Raw genomic sequence first — 16,060 nt, forward strand, 5'->3', positions numbered from 1 at the left:
CTAATTGATATCAACTAACAGTCATGAGGGGAAGCACATTAGTGGAATTTAGGAGCTATAGTATTAGAATAATACCCCCAAATCCTCTAGGACTACCCCTCCAAGGCAACATCCGAGAACCCTGAGAAAACACAGTAGCCAAACTCTGGGGACTTGACATCAGTGTGATTGTAAATTAGGATAGTCACCCCATAGTATGTGTTACATAGAGATCATGTGTTCTAATGTTTTTGACTTTTGCTTTTTTTTTCCTGCCATTGGCCTTTATTTCATATTTTTTCCAAACCTATGGTTCATTATTTTGTGTCTTTAGAGAAATTAGCCACTAGGGATCCATGTTTTTCTAATCTGCTAATTATTTCTGTTGTGAAAGCTCAGAGTTCTCCTATTTTTCCTTTTGGAATTTTTTCTTATTGTTTCCATTTCTCTGTTGAACCATTCTGTAGTATCTTCTTGTTTTATGATCTTTTAAGATTCAATATGGTTCTGCATTTCAACAGGCACTGGTTCAATTTCCTTTCTCTTGAAATATTTATTAGAAGAGCTTTGTAATCACTTTGAGGATTTATTACTCATTCTTCCTCCTCATATAGTTGATTTATTGGCTTATATTCTAGGTTCTTCATTAAATTTTTTCCCTCCCAAATCTTTGGTGTTTCAGCCTTTTTTTCTTTAATATTCCTGCATCACTTATTTTCTGACTTCTTCCACTTCTCAGTGGCATACCTTTGAGGCTGGACTGTTAGCCTGCCTCAGCCTCCTCCCACATTGGGAAATTTCATTTTCCCTGGCCTCTGAACCTGTTACGAATAGCTTCTTAGGGGACAGAACTGGCTTCAGGTAGGCTTCAATCCCTTCTCCTTCAGGCCTATGGGCAGCGATCCCATTGGTCTCCTGCCTCCATTTCTCCCTTGGCTCTCATTTTTCTGCCACAGATAAGAAGAATCATCTTTTGTTCTTTCTTGTAGGTTTGAGGGAAGGATATGTGGGTGTTCTGGACACATTTTCTTAAGCCTTGGGGTCTCTAACCTAAAGGCAGAAGGCAGCCTAATTCTATCTCAACTCCTTTCCAGCTTGAGTGTGTGGGGAGAATCAGTGACTACCATTTATTGACACAAGGGGAAGGATGAGCAGGGGTGGAGGTATGCCAGTAAATTCTTTGGGGCAGGACAGGAATCCTTATATGCATCTCAGACATAAGCTACTGGGTCAGGCTGTTTAGTTTGTGTGCCTCTGCCAGGTCATGGAGACTTATTGGGAAGAGGTATTTAATAAGCACATTAAGTAACAAGTAGTTCACATTTATATAACACTCAAGTTTCAAAGCACTTTCTAAATAATATTTTTGATAAGGTAGGTTTGTTTATAGGATGAAATTAAAGGCTAAGATTCTGTATAGGCCAAATTATAGCATAATAGGAAGAGTTTTTGTTTTGTCCATTTTTGCTGCTAACAGATATATAAGGGGAATACAAGAATCTTGTATCCTTGTACTCTTAGTTTAACTTTTGTGCTTGCTCAGATTCATTTGTATGACAATTCTGAGAGGATCTTGGGTATGAAGTAGACCCTGTATCTTCAGCTTCTACACAGGTCCTGTGTGGTTTCATTGGTAAGGCACAAAAATGATGTTAAGAGGGCACACAATATCTCCAAGAGACAAATGGAAGTTGTATGGAATTTTAAACCCCAAGTCAGTTAATTATCTGGGCAATGGACTTCAATTTAGCACCCGGCAAAGAAGGCTGAGAGCAAAGAGACAATCTTAACTCAAGGACACTCTGTCTGGCTTTTGATAAGCTACCCTTTGGCTGGGTATGGTGGACCATAGCCTCACGAGGATGACTAAGAAATAGTGAGCCTTCTATTACGAGAGAGAGGCTTTATGTTCACTTCCCCTTAATAGACAGGAGCCTCAATGACCAGCAGATGGTCCTGAATAAATGAATCTCAGAGGCTGATAGCAGATGGATGCTCACAACATGAGCAGTGACTCAGCAAAGACAATGTGTAGATGTATAGTGGAGATGCTATGCCCAGCACAGTAACAAAATACCTAGTACAGATATGCAGGCCCAACGATGTATGTTGATGACATCACCAGAAGATGAAGGTAGCTAAGCTGCTGCTTCACAGGTGTGTGCTGTAGCCACATATATTCTGTAGGCTTGTGCTCCAGGTTTCTAGGAAGATATTTCTACTTTTCTTCATGCTATTTTTAGTGAATGGCTCCCTACTTAAAACTCAAGTCTCCAACCATTTCCCCTCCCATTTCCCAACAGCATGGGCCCATACTAGGCTCTTCTATAAAAGGGAGGTTCACCATATCCTAGCTTCCTAATGGTGGTGACTTCAATCCCAGCACTTAATTTCAGAGGTAAACTAGCCTTTAATGCTTAAATCTACATCTTCAGTAGTTTTGGTTTCTAGACCAGGAGCAGCCACACTCTTGGCTTCCTTGCCTTTATAGGCAATGACTACTCTGCAATTTTTACTTGTATAGCATCTCTCAAATACAGCTCCTCTTCCTCCTCTCTACTCACATAGCTGCTGCCACCTTACTTTAAGGCCCCATTACATCTCACTTAAATTACCGCAATGGCCTTCTGGTCACCTTCTTGTTATTCTTGCTATACTCTAGAGAAAAGGAAGGGACTTTCCCGCATCATTCAAGTGCCTACACAACTACCATATTCAGAGACACCTTTTCTTTCAGTGATTCCTCTTTATGCAATAGGCTAGACTAGACCTAACCAATGGCAATAAAATACATATTCTATGTAGTTCTACTACTACTCAAGTGCATTAATGTAAGTCTGCACCCCCTGGCCCCAAAGAGCTGGCATTAGGGTTTGAAAAAACAGTAACATTCATTACATTTGAGTGATAATTTAATGTTTTAATTGAAACTTCTTACTGATGGCATAAGCGGTCCCCAAATGTTGAAGATTCTCCAAGTTCTAGAATAGCTTAATCCAATTCAGGCCTTTTGTATGCATATTCTTTTTTATGTCAAAATTACTCTATACCTTTTTTTAAAACCTTAATTCACACAGTTAAGGTGATGAATGGTAATATTGGCTTAAGAGGGATATGGAAATATATTTTTAAATTAACCAACCAAGAAGCATTTACCAAACACCTACTATGTATCGGGCACTGTGCTAGACATTAGGGACACAAAGACAAAAAAAAATTGGATAATTCCAGCTCTCAAGGAGTTTATATTTGATAAGGGGAGAGAGGATAATGATAGGAGGAGGGGAAGGACTAGGAAAGATGCTGTAAGGAGGTTATGCTTCAGCTAAGTCTTGAAGGGGGTGAAGAGATTCTATGAGGTGAAGGTGAAGAGGAAATGAATTCTAGTCATGGGGGACAATCTACACAAAGGCATGGAACTGAGAGATGGGTTGCTATGTGTAAGGAATGGAAAGGAGACCAGTTAGATAGGTTTTAAGGCAGAAAGAGGAGTAAATTACAATGAGGCTGGAATGATAGATTAGGAGTAGTTTGTAAAGGGCTTAAAAAACCCCCAGAGTTTACATTCTGTCATCAAGGAAACAGGGAGTCATTGAAATTTAATGAGGAGAGTAACATGGTCAGACCTTAAAGAAAATCACATTAGAAGATGTGTGGAGGATGAATTAGAATGACTTCAGTCAGGATAATCAACTGAAAGATAATGCAATCAAGAGAAATGAAATAGGGTGATAAATTAAAAGGTCACTTCAACAGTCTGAGTGAGAAGTGATGAGGTCCCAAACTAAGGTGGAAGCTGTGTAAGTAGAGAAAAGAGGTTGGATTTGAGAGATGGTGTAGAAGTGGAAATTATAAGATTTGTCAAATGTGAGGAGAGGAATTGAGGATGAAGCTTAGGTCATGAATGCTCAGGAGGCTGGAAGAATGGACATGTCCTCAAAAGAAATAGGAATGTTCATTAAAGGGGTGGATTTGGGGGGAAAGATAATGAATCTGTTTGAGATATGTTGAGTTTGAGATATCTCCTGGACAACCAGTCTAAAATGTCCAAAAGGTGGCTGGCATTGCAGGACTGGAGCTTAAGAGAAGGACTAGGGCTTGATACATACATCTGTGAGTCATTTGCATCAGATAATTAAAAACCCATGGGAGCTAAATGGCCAACAACACAAATTAGAAGGATCAAATACATTTAAAAAGTTGATTCCTTTAGAATCAGAGAATTTCAGAGCTGGAAAGTACCTTAGAGATCATCTAGTCTAATTCTTTTACTTAAAAGGAGAGAGGTTTAGAAAAGATAAATGACTTTCCCAAAATTACGCAGCTAATGAGTGCCAGAGCAAATATCATCAATTTTCCTGTTCTCAGCCAATAGCTTTTCCATTATTCCTCACTGCTGTGTTACCATTTTTATAGTTCAGGGTATAAGAGACTAGTCAACTACCATTACTGCTGACATAACTAGTCCATTATTTGTAAGGGCTCTCCCTCTTTAAACGAAAGATGCTGACACAGCACTGGTGGAATAAGGATAGCACAAACTGTATGTTTCAGAACAAACACTGAAATAATGGATAAGAATCACCAGGCACATAACGTTAATGTTTTTAAAGTACTTGTGGAATAACTTTATTATTCAAAATGAGCATTTTACACTTCCATAAGAAAACAAAAAATACGCAAGCACGCTGAATGTGTTTAAAGAAACACATTATTAAGCACAGATGTACAGTTTTAACTCAAGCACAATATGAGCATTATGAAAGCGGTTTGCCTAACCTTTATAGAACTTACTCTGATAGGAAGTACGGATCCGTTTCGTTAAATCTGGATAAAAGTTAGACAGGCCACGCATGCAAAAGTTGTCTTTGGAACATGCCAGAACACCAGCATCAGCAGCAGGCAGAGAAAAGAGAGAGAAACAATCTAAAGTGGAAATTAAGTGATGTCATAACCAGCATCTACAACAGCCAAGGTGAAGACACTGCAGCAAGTTTGGTAATCAGGTCAGAAAAGAGATATTTAAGAAAGTAAATTAATTTAAAAAATTAAGAGGCGATGGATGGTAGGAAAGCAGTTGAAGTATTGCTTAGCTGAATAATTTTGATGCAGAAAAAAATCAAAGCCCCTCAGTATATATTTCTGCATAGTACATTGTTTAGATTATAACCTATGTGTAAAAAGCAAACAAACAAAAAAACCCTTTTCCTGATGTAAAAGTGACTCTGAGCTAATCTTTACAGAAGTTAAAATTAAAAAATAACTCAGGGATTTCAGTTTTAATTGATTTTTTTAAAATAATATATTCTCCATAAATGGCCTGCTAAATAGGATTTTTCTAATTTCATCCAAAATTTTCTCCAAAGTTATAGACCTAGTCGGTATTTTATAATTGCAACAAAAGATTTATTATTACCAAAAGGTTTTATTCTAACCACAAAGGTTAATTCTTAAATCCCCAAATGTTGAAATTTAATTAAATTATCATTACTTATCTTCTGAACAGTTATGTTTTATTTAATATGGTCTTAAGACTAAGTTCTGTGGGCAAAGGTGGTAATTTTTCAGGCCATTGCTTAGTTTAATGTTGTCAGTTAATTTGCTACTCCAGACAACTCTATCAGGCCTACAGGGGTCCTGGTGGAATTCATGGATTCCCCATTCCCCTGTACTCTTGACTTTACTTTTTTTTTAATGACTTTATAAATGCCCATCAAATTTTCAGAAAGTTTGTTCTCTGCTTTTTTAATATGATAGTGACTTTTGTAAGTTCATGACACTGAAGGCAAGAACTCTCTTCTCTTCTACTGAGAGATAATGGCAGAGCTTGAACCTGCCTCTGTAGTTGTTCAGAACTTTTCGTATCCCCTCGAAACTAAAGTAGAAAGTTGACTCTACAATAGTTTGGTGGTCCCCACTGCCCCAGTGTAAATTAATACCACAAGGAACATGGAAAACCCAAAGAGATTTTTGTAGGCATTAAGAAGAGCCTAAATCTATTCTTTGAAGAATGTTGGAGAAGGTTTACAAGGAGAAGGAATTTAGAAATGTTTGAATTCTTTCAAGAGAATTATCTTTTCTGATAGCAATTCTGGATGTCACTATGGCACATATGCCATGGCAAAATAATACAGACATCCAACAGTAGTGCTATTCTTAAGACAGCAATCCGAATAGGTAGATATTGGAGCAAGGGCTCCAGTAGCCAACTGGATTTTTATAGAAAGCAAGGCAGACATTTTTTAAAATATAAAAATGCAACACTAGTTGATTTGTTGCATCATCAACAGGATACACTGGGATGTATTCCATTTGCCAGCTCTTCAGAATTTTTCCCTTTAAAAACTGTCAGTTTGCAGAAAATTTCTGTCATTTGGAAAAATATGTTTAAAACTTCCAACTGTGCTCATGCAATGTGAGATACTTGGATGAAGGTTGAAAAATTCAGTCAAACATGAGGATATTTTTAAGTAATTTAGAAGTTTAACACTGTGTGGTTTCAGGTTTAGCTGTTTAAATCCTAATTAAACATTAAGGTTTTTGATGAGAAAATCAACTAATTTACTTGACCTACAACACACTTTATAACATATCCATGGTTTCAATTATTTCTCAAGGACTAAAGGATAGAAGGTATTTATTGACCTCAATATAATATTGAAATATAAAACCTTAGCTATGACAGTGTTTTTCCCTAATTTTAGTTATTGAAATTACATAAATTATGTTGGCTGATAGGTTGTCATGCATTTCAAAAGCATCAAAGACAAGAAAGGAAAAGAAAAGAAATGAATCAAACCCACAACCATTATGGCTTATCTCCTACCTGCAATGAACTGCTTGTTCTTTCGAGGAGACCTTGGCTGTCTTTGGTATGGATCGCTTGATCTGTATAGGTCAATAGTTCCCATGCTTAGCAACACTGTCTTCTGCATAAAATCCACAACAGCCAATCCATTGCAGTTCCCAAATGCAACACTGAAAAAAAAGAAAAAGAAAAGTTTGGCTCTAATGTGTTTAGATGCCAACAAGGAAAATGAAAATATTACATAAGACTACTTTATAACATAACTAAAAAAAGGTGTAATTGAATGAATGATATCTAAACATGACTATAAGATGATTCCTCTTTTACTATCATTAAAAGGAAAATGCACTGTTGAAAAATCCAAGAAGGATGCCTGGGTTTCATATAGGGAAGGAGGAGAAGTAAGGTGATTTTTCCATTTATCTTTAAGTATCATAGAATTTAATTGCTCTTAGGCACTGCACATTAGCCTGTTCGGATTTTGAACTGCTCTGATTATCCACTTCAAAATTGGAGTGTGGTCTACAGTTATATATGCGCCATAGTTCTGTCATTTATACCAATGCTCAAATGGTTTTGCCAATAATCATTCAAGTAGGTAGCGTTTCAATTAATGTCAGAAAGGTCCCTTGTCTTTAATAGATATTTATTGTTTATGGCAATAGTAATTAGATGCCTTTTATTCAATATAAAACCCAAATGCTTATTTGCTAGCTGAACATCATTCAAATTGTCCCTCAGAGACCATATATATTTAATATAGGATTTTGGATGAAAAGCACAAAAATCACCATTTGAAATATTTATGGTTTTGGCACTGAATAGAAAGTCAGAGACACAGCAAGCAAAACCATAACTCATTTACACTAAATGCTTGACTTGACTCCCTTGTTTGCTCTTCAGCTGGGTTCAGTTTTATTAAAGGGTACAGCCTTCATGTCCCCTGACAGGTGGTAGGTAACACAAAGCTCAGCTGGGCAAATATCCTTATTAGACATGTTACAACCACCCTATTTTCTAGCTTTTCTTTCTCTCCATGTTTAACATGCTTTGTTTAAGACTGCTAACAAATGTGTGATTTTGGGAAAAAATCCAATCTCTTTCTTAGTCAAGTATTCCCTATAGGTGGTTGAATTTGGGCAAATTAATTTCCTAGCCTGCATCTTTTTTCTCATTACCCAAGTCTGATGCCCCATAGATTTGTACTTTGCAAAATTTTCAGATGCTTGTAAAATTTAGTGTTAAGAGCCAAAAGAGAAATTCCTATAACTCGCTGAAAGATCTTCTTCAGACATTTTCTCTAGGAAAAAAAAATATTCCCACCATTCTATTCTCATTATGCTTTTACCTAGTACTATACACCCTTATAAATAAATAAATAAATAGTTTTCATATATACACACACACACATACAGATCAATGAGAAAACAATAACATCTAGCATAGCAGCATGGCATAAAGGATAGTCAACTTTAGAGTCAGGGAGGGTGGAGTTTAAGTCCCACATCTGACATATCCTGCCTATGTGACCCTGGGCAAGTCATTTAGCTTTTCAGTGCCATATCTAACACTCTAAGACTATAAATGGCAGAAGAGATGCAGGTTTGATTGATAGAGGAATTTCCTCACTGAGAGTCTCCCATTCTGATGAAATCTCAGTCCCTATCCCTCTGTTGTTCAGTTGTTTTTAGTCATGTCCAACTCTAAGTGACCCCATTTGATGTTTTTGTAGAAAAGATCCTAGAGTGGTTTGCCATGTCCTTCTCCAACTCATTTTGGAGGAACTAAGACAAATAGGGTGAAGTCATTTGCCCAGGGTCACACAGCTAGTAAGTATCTGAGGTCAGATTTGAACTCAGGAAGATGAATCTTCCTAACTCCAGGCCCAGAGTACTATCAACTGCACAACTAGTCATTCCTACATTGTAGCAAAGTCTCACATTTAAATTTTATCTAATATATTTTATATTTTTTTTTTTATAAAAGGGAAGTCTTAGAGGAACACAGCTAAAGAATCAGGGGAAAAGGGATATATGGAGAAAGGAGATTGGAAATCATTCTTGAACTACCCATTACAGAGATATGGGATTACATGTAGATCTGTACTTATAGGTATATAACTCTCTATTTTTTGTACATTTGTATGTGTGCTAAGTACTATAAAAACAAAATTCCTCTAAAAAGGAGGGGAGACATATGTTGTAGTTTATAGATTGATTATCATACATCATATGACTGTCTAGTTTATCTGTAGCCTAGGACAAAGGTACAAACTGGTCAAAGATGCATTTGATTTGCAAAACTAAACTTCAGGCCAGAGAGGAAGAAGCTTCTGTGAAAGCCTCCCTTATTCAGACTGGGGCCCTGCAGGTATCTCAGTAAGTCACAGATTGAGTGTAGGTTATAGAGGCCACCTCAGGGGTAGAACTGCTACAGGTATTTATGTTGTACTTAATAGAGATACCTCCTAACCAAAACTACTGATAGTCACAGATCTGTGGCTCTAGCTGTGAGGAAAAGCTATGAGCCACTGGTGTGCTCTATTGTATATTCTAAAACAAATAGCTGAAGATTGAAATATTAAGCTAATTCAACTGGTATTTTGTCTGCAAAACATCAGCTAAGGAATTTAACCTATGTTCTTTCAATGAAAAACTGCCTTATTTTGGGATATAGCCAGGGGTATGCTAGAACTAGTTCTAGGGTCTCTGAGAACTGATTTAAAGTTCTCAGTGTTAGCATTTACACATTGGTAGTAAGGGAATTTATACTCAGGAAACAAGCAAACTACAAATCAGGGCTTGACTTATTGTTTTGTTGATTGTTTAGATTAGAAAATGATGAAGAAAATGCTAATAATGAAGATTAAGCTCAAAAATGTGTTGTGAGCATATGTTGAGGGGGAGGAAAGACAATTGTTAAACATTTACTAGAATATCACTGTAATTATAAGCCTTTAATTATTTTTTCATTGTAAGTATGCTTCATATCTACATGAAGGACGTATTTGAGAGTATGGATTGTTTTTGAGAATATCCTATTTTCTTCTCCATGTGTCATTCATACAATAACTGAGGCCTTCTAGGTAACTCACGTCCTTCCCTCCCTTCCTTCCTTCCTTCTCTTTCTCGCTCTTTTCTTTTTTCTTTCTTTCTTTCTTCCTCCTCCCTCTCTCTTTCCCTCCTTCCTTCCTTCCTTTGACATAAGAAGTCCTGGTTCTCTAGCTATAAGCAAGATACTTTCTCCCCTCTCTCCACTATCCTCCACGAAACCAGCTTCATTACCACAACATCCAAAGTGACAAAGCTATCAATGGTTTAGAAACAATCTATAAATGTCAGCTCAGTGGTTGTTTCTGGACCACTGGGTAGGAAGATTAAAAATTCTTCTCTTAATCCAGTCTAACCAAACATTTTAAGTTAGACAAAATCTAATAAGGTAAAGCAAAAAAAGTATGTTACTTACATGCCATAGGCAGAGCTTACAGTGAGACTAGTGATCTGTTGTGGAGGTTCACCATCTACCCACACCAACTGAACAACAAGTTCTGCTTGATATCCTGGAGGCATCCGAACAGGCCGTGTCTTAACACTTCAGGAAAGAGTAAATAAAGAGAAAAAATATAATTATTTGAGTAGAATGAAAAGAAACTAGATCATTCTTACTTATTAGGCTTATTGTAGAATCATTTTGGGCAGCTAGGTGGCACAATGGATAGAGTGCCGATTTGGAGTCAGGAAGACTCATCTTCCTGAGTTAAAATCTGGCCTCAGACATTTACTAGCTGAATCATCCTTGTCAAGTGACTTAACCCTGTTTGCCTCAGTTTCTTCATCTGTAAAATGAGCTGGAGAAGGAAATGGCAAAACACTCCAGTATCTTTGCCAAGAAAATCCCCTATGGGGTCACGAAGAGTAGGACATGACTGAAAATGACTAAATAACAATGAAAATAATTTAACTGAAAGCTACGGGGCACAGTATGTGACCAAATAAGGGTACATCTAGGGTATCTTACAGAGGTATAACTTTTTTCCAATCTACTTAAGTTCTCTAAAGGTTTTACATGTTTATTTATATCCTTAAATAAATTGTAGCCATCTTAAGACCAGGACAATGCTTCCTATTTCTTTTGTCCACTTAACATCACTTAAGAATAGAGGGGTTAATGAATGAGTAAACAATTCCATTGTAGGATATGATTTGTAATATATATATATGTATATATAATATCCAGAATCTCTCAAGGTAAGCCAGAGTATGACTCTATCTAAAATTCAGTTCAACAAGCATTTGTTGGATGACTAAACTACTGGGGATACAAGGACAAAACTCAGATAGACCCTAACCTCAAGGACCTTGTATTCTAAAGGGAGAGAATATGTTCACAGCTAAATATAAAATATGTACACACAGCATTGGGGATAGGAGGTTACTCACAACTAGGGAAATCAGGAAAAAACCCACTTAATCAACCAGCAGCTATATCCCCCTTTTTTGTGCCAGTCACTGTGCTAGGAGCTGAGGTCATAAAAGTAGATCAGGCCTTTTATAGAGAACGATGAGGGGGCAGTGGTATCCTGCTTAATTGAGACTGATTGATTTCTCATCCATTATGCCAATCAGCTAGGAAAATGGACATTTCTAAAGCCAAGTAGAAATTTCAGATACTGGATGGATCCATGCAATAGCAATTTAGATTTGACCCATTAATAGGCCATGTGACCTGCTTATGTCACAGGAAGCCTAGGGAGGAGCCTGCTGAGAGGAAAAGGAAAGTGTGTCACAGGAAATGCTGAGAGAGAGCTGTTATGGCTGTTATGGCCATCATGATAGTTAAAGCTGAGCTAAAGAGAGCCAACCTGTGATAGCTGAGCAGACTATGGTGGCTGTCAGCAACTGAGTTTTTGGGAAGGTCCCAGCAGGAGGTCAGAGAGGTTTTGGGATGTTGAGGGTCCAGGTTGTGATATTGTGTTTTAAGTTCCTTGCTGTTATGATAAAGTGCGCTCACTGGTTGTGGGAGCTGGTGGCTTGGTTATGGGGTCTGGTCCTCTGGTGTCTGAATAAATGTTTTAGTTATTCTACCTTTTATATGGAGAGTCTCTCATACTTTGTGACACAGAACTACATAGGCTTTTCACAATTATCATCTACATTGTTATTATTGCCTTACTGATACAATCCAGAAAAGATATAGGACAAAAGACAGGGGGTACTAGGCAGGAACAGATATGGTGAGGGCATAGATAAGTTACTGAACAGAAAAAGACTAGGCCTAAAACAAAGATTTTCCAGACTATAATTTATAGCAACTTATTTTAGGCTTCCATTGACTACTTGTCTATCCTTCAATAGGCTATCTATACTCATACCCAACTACTGGACAATTAGGGTCAATTATATACAACTAGAACTATAATGAGATGAGGGTGAAGAGAGAATTAAGAAAGGTAGGAGTTAAAATGAGTATTTCTAACATTGAACAAATGATCAAAACTTCCCAACTAATATATTGTGACATTTTGGCATGCCTGGAAGACAACAGAGATGTGACAAAGTATCAGAGTTATAATTTGAGTAACTACCAAACAGTTTGTAGATATAAATTTTGTAGGATGCAAAATGTCCATTTTCAGCCCTGCATTAATGAAGAGGGAAAAATTAGGTAACAATGCATTTATGGAGAAAGAAAAAGGAGATACTGGTCATGGACTGTCATTAATGGTAAAAACAATTTACTACAATGATCTTGACAATTTTTTTCCTATTTTTCTTTTGTTTTTTCCTTTTGGTCTTTCCATTTGCATCCTTAAATGTCAATGGGATGACTTTGTATACCTGGATATTTTGCCAAACTTTCTTTAAATTGGTTTTATCTTCCATTACTTTTCTTTGCTTTATGAGATGATGCATCTCATTATCATCTACTATACTCTGTAAGATTTTATCATTGAGTTTGTATTCTAACCAAGTGTTGCTTTTTTTTTGCAGCCATCTCTCTCCATTGGTTGACTAAAGTGTTTTCTCCATCTTGTGTTTTTGGTCTTCTTGTTGTAGTTAAGATATAAGCCTGATTATGTCATTTTATTACTCAAAAGTCATCCTGTTTCCCTGATATCACCAGGATAAAATCCAAACTTCTTGCCTTAGCATTTAAGACTCTACACCCCATGGCTTCAACCTACCCTTCCCATCTTATATTCACATTGCTTACCTTCATGCATTATAAATCACTGTTAGCTATTCTACATTTTAGCCAATTTTCTCCTTCAACTCAACATCTCATGAGCTACCTTTATGCATCCATACAGCCAATTCCCCATTCCTGAAATGCATTCCTTTTTCAATCCTGCTTCTCTAAATTCTTTTACCTCAAGGTCTTGCTTATGTGCCAATTTCTCTATGAAATCTCTCTTTAAGGAGTCAGTGGAGGCAAGAGGGGCAGTTGAGGGAATGGTCCCTGGAGCAGTGGAAAAGAGGTCAGCTCTAGAGGAAGAATTCAGCTCTAGAGAGTCAATGGCTTTTCCCTTACACCTCTTCTAGAGTCCAGCAGGGGCAGCTACAGAATTTTTCCCCTCCTTATCCTCTACCACTAGCTTTGGTACCTCAAAGTAGGACAATTCAATCTAGTACATGCAATGCCCAAGAGAAGAAGGCCCATAGAATTCAGTTCAAAAATAAGCTCACTCAAGAAGCTGTGCCCAGGGAGAGCAGCATGAGGATACCATAAGAAGGGAAAGGGCATTAGAGCACTACAGTGCTGGAGGTACGTGTTTATCTGGCCATGGGTGCTCCTATTCTTCCCAGTGACACTTTATGCACTTTGGGGAGAGTGTTCCCCAGGCTTCTGAAGGGATATTTTATTACTACTATCCATGCTCTGCCATCTCCAAAAATGCCTTAGCTTTGAGCTAATTGTATTCTCTGGCTGACTATTGAAGGGAAATGCATTGGTGGGGACAAGTAAGCTCAAATTTTAGGAGTGGGGACCCATAAAACATGTTAAGCTTGAGAAAGTAATCCACCAGGGGACCCAATCTGTCAATGCTGAATTGGGAAGGTGGCTGAGAAGTGGAGCTACTCTTTTGTGTCTATGTACTATTAAGCAGATCTTGGAAATGCTACAGATATAGTTTGCCTAGATGTGAACAAAGGACTCGATAAAATATGTCACGCTATGCTTGTAAAAAGATGAAGTGATGTGGGATAGGCAGAAGTACAATTAGAAAAATCTGAACTTGATTAAATGACTGGACTCAAACAATAACCATTAATTTGTTCAATGTCAACTCAGCAAGTGGTCTCCAGCGAAATGCCTCACAGCTTGGCCCTGTGATATCTAATATCTTTATTAAAACCTTGTATAAAAGCATAGAATGCATGCCTGTCAAATTTGCAAACGATAAGGATTAGAGGGATAGCTAAAGCACTGGAATACAAAATCATAATCCAAAAAGATCTTGACATATTAGGACAGGGGTCAGCTAACTATGGCCCATGGGCCAGATCTGGCCCATTGCTTGTTCTTATATGATTGGTGGGCTTCACAAAAACAGATTACAGGCAGGATTTGGCTCACTGGTTGTAGTTTGCTGACCCATGGGTTAGAAAATTAAGCCAAATTTAATAAGATGAAATTCAATAGAGATAAAGTCTTATACTTAAGTTCAAAAACTTGACAAAAAATCGATTTAGGGTATCATAGATCAGAGGAAAAGAGAGTAAAATAATAAGAATGTCTAAAAAGACTTGGGGGCATTTAGTGGGCTTCAAGCTCAATTTGAGTTGACAGTATGATTTAGATGTCAAAAAGTCAATCTGATCTGCATTTGCATCAAAATACACATACTTTCAGGAATGTGGAAGAGAGTCCCTTTGTTCTTTGCTTCAGTCATGTGTTCAGTTCTGAAGGCCAGAGCTTACAAAAGATTTACAAAAGAGTTTACATTGATAACCTGGAGAATATTTGGAAGAATATTAGTAGGATGGTGAAGGACCTTAAGTACATGCCTCATGCAGATCAGTTGATGAAAATGGAGATTGTTAGCCTGGAGAAGACTTAGGGAAGGAAATGTGCCCTTCAAATTTTTAAAAGACTACCATGTGAAAAGAAGGATTATACCTCTTCTTGGACCCCAGATGGCAGAACTGGAAGCAAAGAGTAGAAATTGTAAAGAGACAAATCCAGGTGTGATATAAAGAAAAATTTCATAATGAGTGGAACTATCCAAAAGTGGAATGGACTCTTTCAAGATTATCGAGTTCCACCTTCCTGGAGGTCTTCAAGTAAAGGATGGATAAGGACTTGTCAGCTCTATTGTAGGGAGAATTCCTTTAGGGCATAGCTTAGAATCAATGCCTGATGAGCTCCCTTCCAACTCCAGAATTCTATGAATTCAATTCCACCAGGATTGGTACATAAATTTTGGTGAAAACTTGGCAATATACAATGCGTCATAGGATAGATCAAACCTTTTGAATTCTTTTAGGGAGATTTTATCTTAAATATCTAATAAAAGGGGCAAATGGTCTTATTTTACAAATCATTTCCTAACTATCCATATATTTTTATTTGAAAAAGTAGGAAACGCCACATGTCCAATGACTGGAGAACTGCTGAATAAATTGTGTTGTATTAATGTAATAAAATAATATGGTATCATAAAAATGATGAATTAATCCAAGGCAAGATAGAAATACTAGTAGAAAATTACAGCAAAGTGAATATCATCAGAATTATGTGCATATTGACTACAACTTAACACACAAAAAAAGACTAAGACCAACACAAAGAGACATAGACAGAGACAGACTATGTTAGTTGTCTATTCTTTTCTTTTGTTTGACTGCTAAATATGAAATTTTCTTTATTTTGTATGTCTGGTTATTTATCTTTGTTGATAGTTAAGTTTATAATTCAATATTTCTGTATTCAGGGACGATTTTCAATGACTTTCCTATCTCTCAGTCTCATCAACTGCCCTCTTTGCTTGTTCTAGCTTATGCGAGGCAGTACTCAAGTTCAGTGCTCCTGAACACAGTCTACCTGCCCAATAGTTGCATCCAACTATTCAGACAAGCTACCCTCAGCTAAAGCATGTTCTTGGTCCCTTTTCCACCCTACCCCTCCCACTGGAAAGCTCAGCCTCTGCCCTCTGCTGCTGAACCCAATCTTGTTTTTCACTGTGTCAATGGTGGTAATACTGGCCATTGTGCCCACTCCTTTCTGTCCTTTGGCTATTATCATAGTCTCTCCAACTCGATACATTTTTGT

General features: G+C 37.3%; 1 protein-coding gene across 1 annotated transcript in view; it reads right to left on the reverse strand.

Annotated features, from left to right (window-relative positions):
• The window catches only part of STXBP5L (syntaxin binding protein 5 like), a 324,117-nt gene that overhangs the window by 119,476 nt on the left and 188,581 nt on the right, over window positions 1–16,060 (reverse strand). Inside the window, exons 17-19 of the mRNA XM_036744107.1 lie at window positions 10,253–10,378; window positions 6,806–6,957; window positions 4,774–4,845 (exon numbers count right to left, since the gene is read on the reverse strand). Of these exons, the coding sequence (XP_036600002.1) occupies window positions 4,774–4,845; window positions 6,806–6,957; window positions 10,253–10,378 (350 nt within the window). The remainder of the gene's footprint in view (window positions 1–4,773; window positions 4,846–6,805; window positions 6,958–10,252; window positions 10,379–16,060) is intronic.

This window comes from Trichosurus vulpecula, chromosome 2 (genome assembly GCF_011100635.1).
Source record: "Trichosurus vulpecula isolate mTriVul1 chromosome 2, mTriVul1.pri, whole genome shotgun sequence".
In the NCBI taxonomy this organism is placed as follows: domain Eukaryota; kingdom Metazoa; phylum Chordata; class Mammalia; order Diprotodontia; family Phalangeridae; genus Trichosurus; species Trichosurus vulpecula.